Here is a 13,968-nt window from a genome sequence, read left to right as displayed (position 1 = left end):
CAGCTCCTGGGCAGAGACCCAGGGTAGCGTTGGCAGGGCTGGGAAGATCCAGGTGAGACTCCCCTCCTCCCTCCCTCCCCACCTCCTGCAGTGCCCCCTCCTCCAGTGCTGCTCCTTGGCAGAAGGGTGAGAACTTGCTCCCCAGCCAGGGCTGGATGGGACTTTACTTTTGGTCTGGGTCCTGCTGGCAGAGACGCAGGGCTCCAGTGGAGGGCACACAGGCAGTGGCTCCCAGAAGAGTGCCTGGCCTGAGGTTCTCAGTTCATCCCCGGGAGTAGAGAGGGATGTGGCCTGCAGAGATCTGAGTCCATGAACTCGGGGTATGCAGGGGAGGGACTCTGCAGCCCCCTCTTCCTTCTACGGAAAATCTGCTCTTCCAGGCTGCCTGGCTGCTGTTATATAAACATCTCTGCTGCCTCCGGGGGCCTCCTCTCCCGGGCACTGACCCCGACAGAAGTTACCCCAGGCTCTGAGAAGTGCCGCCAGCTTCTGGGAGGAGGCAGGCCAGGGAGGCTCCAGCAGTAGCTGCTGGGGGGCCAGGACTGACTGTCCCTCTTGTGCTCATGACAGCATCCCAGCTGCCAGCAGTGCCCAGCAACAGGTGTGCCAAGAAGGGCAGACTGGGATCAGGTCTGTAATATGCCCACCACCGGGCACCCCACTCTGCCCACCTCTCTGGACCTCCCCAGGAAGGGCTGCTTCTCTGCCAGTCTCTGGGATTTCTGCAGTCCTGAGGGTTCTCCTGCCCCGGGCCCCTTACCTTGCGAGGCCTCTGTCAGCCTTTAAGGCTCCCCTCTGGCATCACCTACTACAGAAACGTCGCCAGGATGCAGGGCTGGGTGGTTGCGCCACCTGTCTGGGGCTCACTACCCTGTGTTGAGATGAGGGGGTGCTGTCTGTCTCCAGTGCCAGACTGTAAATTTTGGTTTAGTTAAGGCAGGCATTTTGGACGCCCAGCACTTAACCTAGGTTGGCACAGGATGCCCAAATCTGGCCTCGCGGAGGAAATAAATAAATCATCCGGAAGGAGCTCGTGGGAGGGGCCCTGGCTGTACAGGTGATAGCAGCAGGTCTGTTTGACCCATGCGTGCTTTGCCGCGCGCCTTATGCTGGAGGCGCTAGAGAAGGAACCAAGAAGCGTCTAGAGGCGGATCCCTCCTGGGGAAGCTGGTGCGCAATCCATCCGTCCAGGCATTGGCCCCAGACTGTTTCCTTGGGGCATTCAGAGCCCCCTTTCCAGATGCTGAGGCCATGGCGCCACCGTCCCTCAGGGTCAAGCGCCCCAGCCTTCAGAGCTACGGGTGTCTGACCTCCGTCTCTCAGAGGCTTAACTGCGACCACGTAGCCCCTGGGCCAAAGGTGCGCCCACGGCTGCTGAGGGCACGACTTCTGCCAGAGTCCCCGTCCCGTCCCAAGGTCTCCCAAACTGGGCTTCGGTCGCTCCTCCCCATCTCCCCGGGCCCAGCTCCTCCCCGGGCACGACTTTCCTCAGGCTCCCCATTCCCCACTTGGCCCGCGCCACCTCGGCTATTGAGATGCAAATCGTTGCCAATTGTCGCCGAGCGCGACGACTGCCAGAGTCGGATCCTTCCGCAGCCCTGGACCAAACTTTTGGCTTCCGAAAACTTTTGAACAAGAAGTAGTCCCTAGGGCCGGGTCCCGACCCTTCCCGGCATCGCCGCGGCCCCCAACCCAGGAGGATTTGAGCTCAAGACACGCGCCCCAGTCCGAGGAGGCGCGCGGCTGGTCGGGGCGCGCTGAGGGGCGCGGCCAGCGAGGGGAGAGGGGTGCGGAGGGATCGGCGGGGGCGGGACCCGGGGGCGGAGCTGGCGGGGCGGGGGCGGAGCGCACGGCGGCCCAGCGCCTCACTAGTGCCTTGGCCGCGGGAGGGAGCGAAGGGGCGCTGGGCGCTGGGCGCGGGCGCGGGCGCGAGCGCAGTGAAGGAACGATCTCGGGCGCGGAGCCGGGCCGTGGAGGCCGCGAGAGCCCAGCGTCGCCCCCCAGCCAGAAAGGAGAGGGCAGTAGCGGGCCGCCGCCGCCCGTGGGACCGTCCGGCGCGCGTGTGTACGCCCGAGCCTAGCCGGCCGGGCGCAAGAGGCCGCCACCGGGCGCAGCGGGCAGCCGGCGGGCAGGCATGCCGCCGTTCCTGGCGCCCCTGCTCTGCCTGGCGCTGCTGCCCACGCTCGCCGCACGAGGTAGGCGCCCGCCCGCCCGCGAGCCCGCAACTTTCCGCGCCTTCGGAAAGTTTGGCGGCGCCCTACGCGCGCGCCCTGGGTGGCTGGGAGCGGGCGGCCGGGGTGGGGAGGGGAACCGGACGACCTCGGATGGGGTGGGAGCTGGAGTCCCGCGCTCGCGGAGAAGGACTGAGCCTTCCCCGCGCCGCTTGCCCCATCGGGGCGGGCTCGGGCCGCTCGCGCCTGGAACCGAATTTGGAGCCGGGTTTGAAGTCGAGTTTGAAGCCTGACGTGGGCCGCTGGGGGCCCCGAGGACCCAGCCCTGGACTCGCCCTTCACCAGCCGCGCGTGGGGCTCGCCGCCGGTCCTGGCGAGCGAGCTGCCTACTACTTTTCGATTTGAATCGAGTCGGTTTTGGTTTCCTGTTGCTTTGGGGCCATTTATCTTTTTGCTTCGCCTCTGGCCCGCGCCGGGGGCGGATGTTGGGCCCGGAGCCTAGGGTCCGGGGCGCCGCGTTCGCCTTTACTGAGCCGCACCGCCGGACCCGGCTGCGGGGCGTGGTGGGCAGAGGGGCGCGAGGTGGGCGCGGCCTCCTTCCTGGTTAAGAGAGTTCGCACGGGGCCAAGGAGAGGGGCGCGGACCAGGTGTCCCCGGGCTCCTGGCTGCCCCACCAGCGGTGTCCGCTCCCCACGCCGGCTTGCTGCCCCCACACCGGCTCGCAGTTTTTGTGGGGTGGGCGTGTGTGCGGAAGACCGAGCTGCGTGCAACTGGTGGGACTTCCACTTTTCGGAGTTCAAGTTTGGAAACCTTGCGGGGGAGTGGGGCGGGGGGCAGTTTGGGAGAGGGGCGCTTTTTCCTCTCCACTTCACATCGAGGGGAATCTAAGGAATCTAACGGTGATTAATTCTGCTCTTCCCCCAAAAGTTGGAGGGAGAATTAGCTCCCCAGTTCCAGAAGGTAGGGCCCCCCATCACACCCCATCTGGGCCCCCATGGGGGCTTAATTTACACACCCCTAGTAAGATCGAGAGAGAGGGGCTTAATTGATCCCTTCCCAAGAATGGGGTCGAATTCCTAACAAATGGGGCATCTTCATCCCCCTCTCCTGGTTGTGTGTGAGGGGGCTGCCACTGAAGATGCCCTCCCTGGGGAGCCGGTGTTGGGTGTCCGTGGAGGCGGGGCCATGTCCTCGGGTGCAGTCCCGGTGCCCTAGGAGGCGGCCCTGGCGGGACAATGAGCTGCTCTGATTCCTCTGCCGGCGCTTTGTTGGCGGGCGGGGCAGCGGGCCCTGCAGCTGTCGCATTTTCCCACGAGCGGGGAGCTGAGTGTAGCCACCGCCACCCCCTCCCCAGCACTGCCCCCTCGAAGAACTTGTTTGAACAGCAGCACAATCCTGGTGACTGGTAGGGGCCCAGCCCAGCCAGGGTCCCAAGTGAAGACAGGTTGGGAAGTGAGAAGTTTGGGAGAGTGGCCAGGGTCATCTCTGCTTTTCTCCACCACTGTCCAGAGGCATTTCAGACTACCCGTCCCCACTTGGGGCATGACTTATCCACCTGCCATCCAGCCAGCCTGTTCCTCCTCCCCCTAGTTGTGACTTCAGAACTCTAGGCAGAATGTCGAAGGTCCTTGGGGTTCGTGCAGGGCTTCCTGGGACCCCCTTGCCCCCAGCAACCCCATGATGGGAGGTAAGGGTTGGGCAGTGCCCCTTGGGGTGTGCCCTTTCTAGTACTGGCCAGACTGACCTCTCCTCTTGCCCCTCCCCAGGCCTGCGATGTTCCCAGACCAGCGAGACTTGCTTGAATGGTGGGAAGTGTGAAGTGTCCCTCAATGGCACCGAGGCCTGCGTGTGAGTATGCGCCCCTGCGGGGACCTGTTGCTTTGTCGGGAGCAGAGCCCTTGCCTTCTGCAGCAGGGCAGCAGGGGCAGAACACTAGGCCATTGTCTTCTGGAGATGGCCCAGAAGGCTGGGCGCGGTCACGTGCTACTTTTATTGGACGAAGTCTGGCAATTACTTAATCACCAGCAATTATGCTGCGTGTGGAGCTGGTCTGGCTGCTGGAGGTTTGAGCACTCTTTTGTGGGCCACCTAGGGTTCCTGCGGTGCTAGGTGGGAATCCCCAGTACCTGTTTCTTCCTGAAGTCCCTGAGAAACAGCTGAGCTGCCGGTGGGGGGGGGGGGGGGCTCTGGAACATCTATAGAGAAGCTGCGCCCTCACTGCCCTGCCACTTGGGGGTGCCTCTGCCGGGCAGGTGAGAGCCTCCTGGGCAGGTGATGCCTGTCAGCAAGAAACTGACTATTTCAAAGCCAAACCCGCCCTTCTCAGCCCTCTGCCTTCCCTGTCCACTCCTCTCTGGTCTCAGGTGAGGTGGGGGAAGACTAGCTGGAACTCATCTCATTGGCTGTGCCCTTCTCCCCAGGTTGTGGGGGCTAGTAGGACCTGCAAGAAGCTTGGTTTTGGTTCTGGCATCTGCAGTTCTGACCTCCTAACTGGCTGGCCCTGCACCTTCCCAGCCTTGAGTCCTCAGCTGTGAACTGAGGGAGATGGTGACCTGCCTGGATTGTCCCGGACTCGGGCAGGGAGTCCGTTTAGAACCTGCCTTCTGCCTGTCTGTGAGGACCAGTCAGCAGCCTTAGGGAAGTGTTTCTGTGGTGGCCGATGCCCTTCAACTTGAGTTCATCCCTGATGGGAATAATGAGGAGGTGCCTGGTGGCTGGAGAAACGGCCCCCTCCTCCCCCTGGAGGCTGCAGAAGAAGTGGCTCCCCAGCCGGGTTGGCGCGCCCTCATTCCAACTGCTGAGGGCCCATTCCCTTGACAACCCCCAGCCCGGGCTTACTGCCTGCCCAGCCAGTGGGCAGGCAGCCCCCTCCTTCCACCACCCCCACCTCCCCGCCAACTGAAGCCAATTAAGCAGGTCTGTGAGCAGTTTAATGGACAAAGCGGATTGTGTCTTTGTCAGATGCTAATGAATGCACACTACTTTTTTTTTTTTTTTTGCTTTTTTGGGGGCCTTTTTCTCCTCCTGCAGAAGCCTCACCGACGCTTGATGCCCTAAATCTTGTTTCCTTTCATTCAGAGACCGACAGCTGGGATTCAGTGGAAGTGCAGTGGCTATTGTTGGGGGAGGCGGATTAATGCTGTTTGATTAATTATGCGTGGCTTCCCAGAATGCATAACTCCCTTCCCTGCGCCGTGGCGCGCTCCTGCCCTGGCTTTGCCGCTCACTGGTGTGTGTGTGTGTGTGTGTGTGTGTACGCGTGTGCGTGCACATATGTTGGGGGGTACTCAAAATCTCTGTTCTTCTGCAGAGGGCTTTGGGAGGGTAGGGGGAGTGTTGTGCTGGGGAAAGTGGGAGCGGTCTCTTCTTGGGGAGTAGGGACAGCCTGGGGTCTCCAGGACTGAGGCTCGCGCCCGGTGCTGCCAGGGCCAGCCGGGAAGGAGGTGCCTTGGGCCATCAGCTGCTGCAGCTCGCTCCCTGGCCTCAGGGTAAGGCACTTCAAGCGGACAGCACCCTGCTGTCCCACCCCTCAAACCCGGGTGCTTTGGCGGTCCTGCCAGCCCTGAGCCATGGCCCAAGGCTGGGGTGCCGGCCTTTCTTCTCCCTTGGGCCTGGTGCCCCGTCCTCCTTGGTGGGAAGCCTGCCTCTCTGGCCTGGCACCCGGCCGAGCTCGGCCCACAGAGACCCCATTGTGCACACCCCACAGATCCACTTGGCAGATGAACGGAAGCGCCCTCCTCAGAGGCCCCACCTCTGGGCAGCACTGCTGGGGGCAGGGGGCAGGCGAGGGCCCAGAGTGGGGACGGCCCGGCCAGGCGCAGCCGTGGAGAGGCACGGGTCCGCGCCCCCGGGGGTTGCGAGGCTTGCTCTCCCAGCTGAGGGAAGCCGCTTTCTTTCCTCCGAGGTGTCAGGGTGCAGGCCTCCGGAGCCCTGCCGACCTGGTGTGTGAATTCCAGCTCTGTGGCCTCCAGCTGGGCCCCTCAGAAAGCCCTTTGACTTTCCGTGCTGACTTGCTGGCTCCCCTGTGGACAGGGCGTGGGAAACGGTGGTGTCAGTGTGCCAGGCATGTTAATACCTGGTGAATCATCTGTTTCCACCCCGAAGAGAAGGAACCGTCCCCAGAAGCCTCTAGTCAGGTGGCTGCAGGGCTCAGAATCGGAAAAAGAGGTTTCTGCTGGTGCGAATGCCTTCCCAGGAAGTCAAGGGGTGCAGGGGCCTGGCCGGCCAGTGGCCTTGGAGGAAAGGCTTAGTTGCAGGTCCCCATGGGCAGAGTGTCATCTCTGGACAGTGGCTGTGTGTGGTGGCCCGGGGGCTGCCACAGGGGGCTGGTGGCCTGTGGGCAGGCTAAGGGGGGCCCTCTACCCGACTCCAGCCTCCTTGCAGGCCCCATTGGGGCCGAGGAAATACGGAGGTGGACTCCCCCTCTTTTCTTTCGATTGAGGGGATGGGTAGGAAGGCCTGTGGCAACTGCTGTCTGTTTGGGTGAGCGTGTGTTTTCGGTCTGAAAGGCTAAACAGGAGCTGCTTGGTTCTAGGCTGGGAACTGAGGCCCCAGGATGACTAAGATACTCCTCTTGCCTGTGAGAAAGTCAGAATTTCACTGGGGGCCTCTTCCAGGTGATCAGAGAAGTGGGGTGAGCCCTTCCACCCAGAGCACCCGGCAGGAAATTCCTGCTGGCTGGTGGGCCTCAGCTCTGGACAGCCCTGTATTTGAGGCCTGGCTCTGCCACCCAGGGTCTCCATGACTGCAGATCATCAGGTCACCTAAACTCAGGTTCCCCCAGTCTGTGTTTCGTGGCTGATACACAATTGATCTCTGAATGGTGCATAAGGATTGCATAAGAGTGGCCTGCCGTAGGCACCGGGTGAGTGTCTGTTTCCTCCCTGTCTTCTCCTTTTGAGCTGACAGTGCTGGTTTCAGGATCCTCATTCTCGAATGTTTAGTTAGCTGATAGGTTAATTCAGAGAACCCAAAAGGTGCAACCTGGTGGGCCGGAGCCGGGGTGCCGCCCAGGAGGGGCTGGCCGATTTTGAGGATCTGATCGCCTACGATGGCTCCAGTCAGCAGCCCTCTTGGCGTCCTCCCGCACTTCTGAGTGCCTGGTGTGTGCTGGGTTCTGCTCTAGGCTTTGGTGCAGTGGGATCAGGTCAGACACAGTTTATCTTCTTTCTGCCCCTGCCCCCATGGAGTTGACCTTCTAGTATGAGGGCAGGAGAGGCAACATGATGTACATGTGACGTGTCAGGTGGAGGTGAGCACAGTGGGTGGGGCAGCCTGGCCCCATGTGGCTCGAAGCAGCCCCGTAACACCACAGGGATCAGGGCGGAAATGGGGGAGCACAGAGATGTCGACGCTTGGCCCCAGGATCACACAGCACAGAGTAGAGTCCAGCCCTGGGTCTTTCTCCAAAGTTGTGTTCCTAACCACTGCTGCATCCTGCCCGCACTGCCCCAGGCCCTCCCTGGCCACCCTGCCAGGAAGCAGGGCGGGGACTACAACTTCCCTTTAAAAGAGGAGGTTCAGAGGGTCGGGTGGGAAGTGGCTCGGCTGCCCGCCCCGGCTGCGGAGGGATGGAACGTCGTGTGTCTCTGTCACCTGGTCCGTCTGTTTCCACTGAGTCACCTGCAAGTCTTGGGCGAAGCCGGGGGAGGAGCAGGTTAATCCTCACCCTCGCCCCTAGGCTGCGAGCAACAAAGGTCTGGTTCAGGACTTCCTCTGTTTATGCAGCGCCTGGGCTTCAAGGACGCAGGGTTAGAAAAACACACCTTAAACGCACAGCGTCAGCTAGAAAGTCTCACCTACTGACTCTGACTGTGGAACAGCATCAAGGAACACACATTCTTTAAAGGAAGGTGCCTTCTTGGGCTTGGCCCTGGCCCTGAATGACAGCCAACATTTTTTCCATTGAAAAAAATAATAGTAATGTTTTTTAAAAAGAGAAAGAAGATAAACTGTGCCCTTAGCTGAAAGAGGGTGGGGCAGGGCAAACAGCTGGTGGAGAAACTCTTAACAGGACAGCTGAGCTGGGCCTGGGCTGGGTGCTGGGACCCCCCCCAGAAGCTAGGGTGGCAGGGGGGTGTCCAGAGGGTTCCACTCCCAAGTGCTGGGTGGCACCTGAAGTTCCCACAAGAGCTGGGAGTGACGCTGTTCCTTGCTGACTGTGACTTTGCTGGGTGGCAGTGGCCGTCACTGGCACATGGGGTCTGCTGGGCAGAGGGGTTGCGCCCTCCTGGGGTGGGGAGGGCACCTTTCCTGTTTCATGTCTCATCTATAAATAGTGAAAGGATGTGGTTTTGCAGAGTTGATTGAGCGTCTAGATTGCTTTCCTCAATAATGTAACGATCATAACTCCACGCACAGACAGCCGCTTTTATTGGGCATCATAAAACCCCAGGCAGACGTTTTATCCAACTGGCTCACACCCGCTCCAGGTGGTGGCCAGCTCTGCCTTTTTTTTTTTTTTATCCCCAGTTTACAGGTGGGAAAAACTGAGGCTGAGAGTTGAAGAGGCTCTTCAGGGAAAGGGGGTGGGGATCTGAGGCCAGCTTGCATCAGCTTTTGCCTTCATGTACAGGCATATCCAGAACTTTCCAGAGGCTTTAATGAGCGGCTGGCTTTGGGGCATCGTGACTATGGGTCAGGATGTGTTTGATGGTCCTGAAGTTCCTGGTGGGGCTGGGGCTTGGCTGTCTCTGGGGGCCCCACCCCATGCCCCGCCACGGACAATCCAGGAGACACAGAACCAGCCTGGCTCTGGTTTGCTGTGCCCCTCCAGACACGTGTCTCCTCTCTGAGCCTCGGTTTCCCCCTCAGTACTTGAGGGTGTTGGATTAAGTGGTCCTTGGTGCTATATCCTTCCAGCTACATGCTGGCAGGACCCCGGGATTGGCCGGCAAGAGCCTGGGTGGTGGCGGTGGGCAGCAGCAAGGTGCGGGGAGAGGCACCCAGGAGTCAGGCCTGGCCGCGATGCAGCGTGGCAGACTCTGCCCGTCTGGGGCCAGCTCTGGGCTGTGGTGCTCTTGTTACCGGGCTGGGGACACACCTGCTGGAGATGGGGCAGGGCTTGACAGGCACTCCAGAGGAGGGGCAGGTGGGCAGAGGAAAGCCCTTTGCCAAAGTGGCCTCAGGTGGCCTTTCTCGAGGCCTCGCCCCACCTCAGCCTGCTCTCTGAGAACATAAGGGAGTCGACGGCTACACTGGAGGGGGTGGGTAATACGTACATGTACTTTGGCAGTAAATTGCCTATAGCATAAGTTTTATGATTTCATCGATTTAAAGCGTACATTTAAATGTACACTTAAATGTACATTTCAAGTGAAGTGGGGCATTTGGTACATTCACAAGGTTGTAGAACTGTCACCCCAAATAGAACCCCCACACCAGTTAGACAGGCACCCCCATTCCCTCTCCCCCAGCCCCTGAGGAGCTCCGATCTGCTCTGCGTCTGCAGATTTACCTATTCTGGACACTTCACACGATAGGATCACATGTGTGGCCTCCGGCTCTTATCCGGCCTTCTTTCACTCGTGTGTGTCAGTGCTTCACTCCTCTGGGCACTGGACTTGACCTGCCTGAGACTGTCAGGGATGGGCTGGCGGTGGGCACCAGCATCCAGGACCTTGCGCAGTCTCGGTCTTGGACAGGAGTCCAGAGGAGGTGGTGTTGGGGGTGGTGGATGACTGGAAGGCTTCCTGGAAGAGCTGGTGCTCATCTCTGTGCTTGAGTGGGGCCTGGTATGTCCCAGGTGTATTAGTTAGGATGGCCTGTGTGTCTTCTGCTCCCAGCCTGCTCGGCGCCCCACGTCAGCTCGCAGCCTCAGGTCCTGTCCCTGGGCCTCAGCTTCCGCCAGCCAAGCCGGCCCGGGGCAGGAGTGCCCAGGGCTGCGGAGCCAGTGCCCCACCTGCCTGGTGCTGCAGGAAAGCTAGGGGAAGCGGCTTTACTGAGCAGGTGCTAGGTGCGGGGCCGGGAGCGGGCCAGGCGGACGCAGGCCCCACCTGTGCAAGAGAGGAGGCACATTGCTTCAGCACCAGGCTTCAGGGAAGACGCCTTGACGCCTACTGCTCGTGGCCCAGTGCTGTAGGAACACCCTGTCCGTGCCCCAGGCCTGCCGCCGCCTTGGAGTGAGTCCACCACAGAGATGGCAGGCAGATGGGCTGGGACAGGTCAGCAGGCAGTGCAGCCCTGGGCGGAAGGAGCGGGAAGTAAGGCTTTGGACCATGGAGGGAACACTGAGACCCTGAGACCCTTGGTCCCTGCCCAAGCCAGCTGCCTCCTCCCTGGCCTTTTCCTGTGGTAGGAGCACATCTTTTCCTGGACCCTCAGGGTCAGCGTGGAGTTACCCCCAGTGGACCCCTGGCAGGAGGTACTCAGCCTTATGTGAGGGGGAGAGGGCTGGGGGCTGGCCCCCCGCTCTTAGCATCAGACAGGCCCCCTCCAAGCTGCCCCCGGGGCTCAGGGAGGCTCTGTGTTTGCTACTTGGCACCAGAGGGGCCCGGGACCCTTGATAGAGCAGCCCTCCTGGTCAGTGGTAGCGTCTGGACACCTGCTTGGCCCCAGTGGGGAGGGCTGAGACGGTCCTGGCATCACAGGGCCGGGAGCTCTCCGTGCGTTTCTGAGACCCGTGGAACTCTGGGGGCAGAAGCCCCTTCCCCAGTGCTTCGCCACTGCTTGGCCCCTTCTTGCTGAAGGTTTCTTCCCCACCTGCACCCACTACCCCTGGGATGGAAGCGTTCTGGGAAAGGTGGCCCGAGACCTCCCCGTCCACGTCCCCCAGCCCCGGGGGCAGGGATGGGTCATCGTGAATCAGGTTAGCATCACCTTCTTCCCTCTCCCTCCCTGACACAAAGCTGCCGCTTTGAGTGGACGCCCACTAGGTGGGGTGTGGATGCCTCAGAAGGGCGGCCTCGCCTACCAGGCAGCCCACCTCTCTTGGGGTCCCAGGCCTCCCAGAGCCCCCATTTGGCGCACTGTGGTTCTCAGGCTCCCCTGGGCTGGGGGCTGGGGGCCGTCTCTGGAGCCTCCCTCACCTGAGCCACACCGGCAGCTCTCTGGGCTCTCAGTTTCCCAGAAGGAGCACCTGGGGTGCTGGTCTCCAGTGACCTTGGAAGGGATACACTGGGGGAGGCTTACCACCAACGCCCATGCCGTGGTTCCCAAACCTGAGAGTCACTCAGACAGGCTGCCAGGCCCTGCCAGGCCCGGTCTGGGAGTCCTTATGCAGCAAGTGACAGGCCCAAAGGCTGCCCCAGCACCTCAACCCAGACAGCCCCCTCCCCCCACCAGGCTGCCCGGGGACAGGTGGGCCCCAGGCGGGAGCTACTCTTACCAATGGGAGGTAAGGCCGAAGCCTAGATTGGTCACTGAGATTTTCACCAAAGAAACGGCTGCGTTGTGACTCTGCTGCACCAGGTCTGGCCTCTGTCCCCGGCCTGTCCCAGCTCCCCCGCCCATCATTGGGCTGGGTGTCAGTCATGTGTCCCTGAAGTGCTTGAATTGGTTGTCCTTTTAAGCTAGGTAAACGGTCCCCTTGTCACTCTGTTGACACTGATTTGCTGAACAAACTCATACCCTACAGGTAGCACGGAGGCCAGCCTCACCCAACCCAGCAGAGGCTGCGGGCAGGCAGGTCCCACGGTGTCACAATGATCCTGGTGTGAGTGCAGTGGGCCCGGGAGAGGAGCTGGGGTTCGAGAGGTGGCCAGGAAGTGTCTGAGACACCCAGGACGGGGGACACAGCTAGAGGCTGGCAAGAACCTCAGCTCTGGTCCTCGTGCCGAGGTGATACTCAGGCACTGGGCCATCCCCTTCTCCGGGGACCCCTCGGGGACCAAGGCAGCAGTGTGGCTCCTGGCCTTCTGCCTTCGTCACTTCCTGATCGTGGCCCAGCATGAGTCACAGCCGGGCCGCAGGCACCTGCCCCGCAGACCTTTTGCCGGACAGACCCCACGTTAGGGAGCCCACTCACTGCACCAGGCCCCGGTGAGGACTGCCACCCTGTTTACCCATCAGGACACAGCTGGGCCCCGGAAGCTGCCGAGAGGTAGCAGCACCGGCTTCAACCCTGGCCACCCTTCCCAGGTGGTCGTGGGCCCACAGCAGAGCCGGGGCTGCTGGGGGAGGACACCCGTGAGAGGAGGTGGGCGGCAAGAGCAGCTGCTGGCAGCCTCTGGAAAGATCTGTCGGTGCCTGAGCAGCAGGACCGGGGGCCCTGGGACCTGCCTCCCACCATTTCCTCTCAGTTTCGGTTGTTGATAAGCGGAAACTACACAGTTACTGGAAATGAGAGGTTTGGGGGAGAAGCCAGAGTTTTGAGTGTGTATATTTTTCCCTGACAGCTTTTCAGTAAAAGATGCTGGGCTGAGACTGGGCCAGGACAGGGGACAGGCAGGGGACAGGGTAGGGGACAGGCCACACTCCACCCTCTGGAGTGGAGTGTGGACAGGCTTCCATCTCCCCTCTGTCCGCAGAGGGCTGGGGAGGTGACTACCTCTGGGCCTCCAGGGTCAGCCTGATGGTCTCTTTTCCCCACTCGCCAGACTGGTCCTGGCTCCCAGGGGCTGGCCCCACAGGGTGGAGCTCCCCTCACTTCCCCCTCTCGGGGTCAGAATGAGGACAGCCTCAGGCCTGTCTGGTTAAGAGCCAGAGCAGGGAGGCATCCGCTGTCGCAGGGGCTCAGACCGTGGCAGCATCCTCTCTGGGGGCCCAGGGTCCAGGGCTGGCACAGCATGCGCACTCAGTAGGTTTCCGGTGTGCGAGCTGGGAAGGGCTGGAGCCCGGTGGGCATGGAGCTGGAAGTGGAGGCAGGTGGGCAGATCCAGGTTTCTGGAAGGCCTGGCTTCCAGGCTGCCGGGAGGCGCTGTCCGGTTGCCCCGCACCGGATTTCCCCTGTTCCCGCTCGCTTGTGTCTCTGAGCTGGGATGGTGCCGTGGTCAACAGCCCGGGCGTGGAATCAGCTTCCTTCCCCCACCTGGGCTGTGTGACCTTGGGCTGCTCACTCACCTCTCTGAGCTCCCCCTCCCAGGAGGATGGGACTCAGCCTCTGCAAGGAGCAATAAAGCATCACACGAGTTCCTGACTAGTAAGGGTCATCCTTGCTGCCCGTCCCTTGTTATTCTTCATTCCCCGTCTTATTTTGAGGTCATTGTGGATTCACACTCAGCTGTAAGAAGTAACCAATCCAGACTGGCCCCATGGGGTGCCCTCCGTTTCCCCCAGGGGGAACGTGTCAGTTCAGTTTCACTCCACACTGGAGCCTGTTCCTGATGCCCCGAGGCCTCATCCTGAAAGCTCTCCCAGAGACCAGTCCCACCCAGGACTTGGGCAGGGTCATTCTGGGGCAGAGGGTCATCCCCAGCCTGAGAGCCTCCAGCGTTCCCTGCAAGAAAGAGCCCCCCCACCCCAGACGCCAGCTGGCCCGGGATGCCCAGTGTCCCCAGGGTGTGACAGGGCAGGCCCTCCCCTCGTCAGGCCCACCCGGGCCTGGGTGCAGCTGGCTGGATTCTGCCTCTGGTGTTTGCTGTCTCCCTTGCTGCTGGTGCTGGGCCCGGGGTGAGAGCAAGGGTATGAGTGGCCGGCCGGGGGGGGGGGGGCATGGGGGCCTAGTGGTCTGCCTGGGGCACTGCTGGGGGGCGGGCAGGTGGCCTACATGAGCTGGAAGAGGAGGCCAGAGAGAGGCACTGGTGATGCTTGCAGGATGGGGGTGGCCTCTGGGATGACCACTGAATTCTGCGCTGGGCGCTGCGGCTTAGTAAGAGGCCGCCCACAGCCGGCCCTGCCTGCTGCCCATAGGCAAGGGGGT

The 13,968-nt window shown here is 61.6% G+C and overlaps 1 protein-coding gene across 1 annotated transcript in view; it reads left to right on the top strand.

Moving 5' to 3' along the window:
- The first annotated feature begins 1,885 nt into the window (after positions 1–1,885).
- NOTCH1 (notch receptor 1) overlaps positions 1,886–13,968 on the top strand; it is a 47,357-nt gene continuing 35,274 nt past the window's right edge. The window contains exons 1-2 of the mRNA XM_031450858.2: positions 1,886–2,195; positions 3,938–4,019. Coding sequence (XP_031306718.1) covers positions 2,135–2,195; positions 3,938–4,019 — 143 coding nt within the window. The 5' untranslated portion in view covers positions 1,886–2,134. The remainder of the gene's footprint in view (positions 2,196–3,937; positions 4,020–13,968) is intronic.

Source organism: Camelus dromedarius, chromosome 10, assembly GCF_036321535.1.
Source record: "Camelus dromedarius isolate mCamDro1 chromosome 10, mCamDro1.pat, whole genome shotgun sequence".
In the NCBI taxonomy this organism is placed as follows: Eukaryota; Metazoa; Chordata; class Mammalia; order Artiodactyla; family Camelidae; genus Camelus; species Camelus dromedarius.
This window is presented reverse-complemented; position numbering and strand designations above follow the sequence as displayed.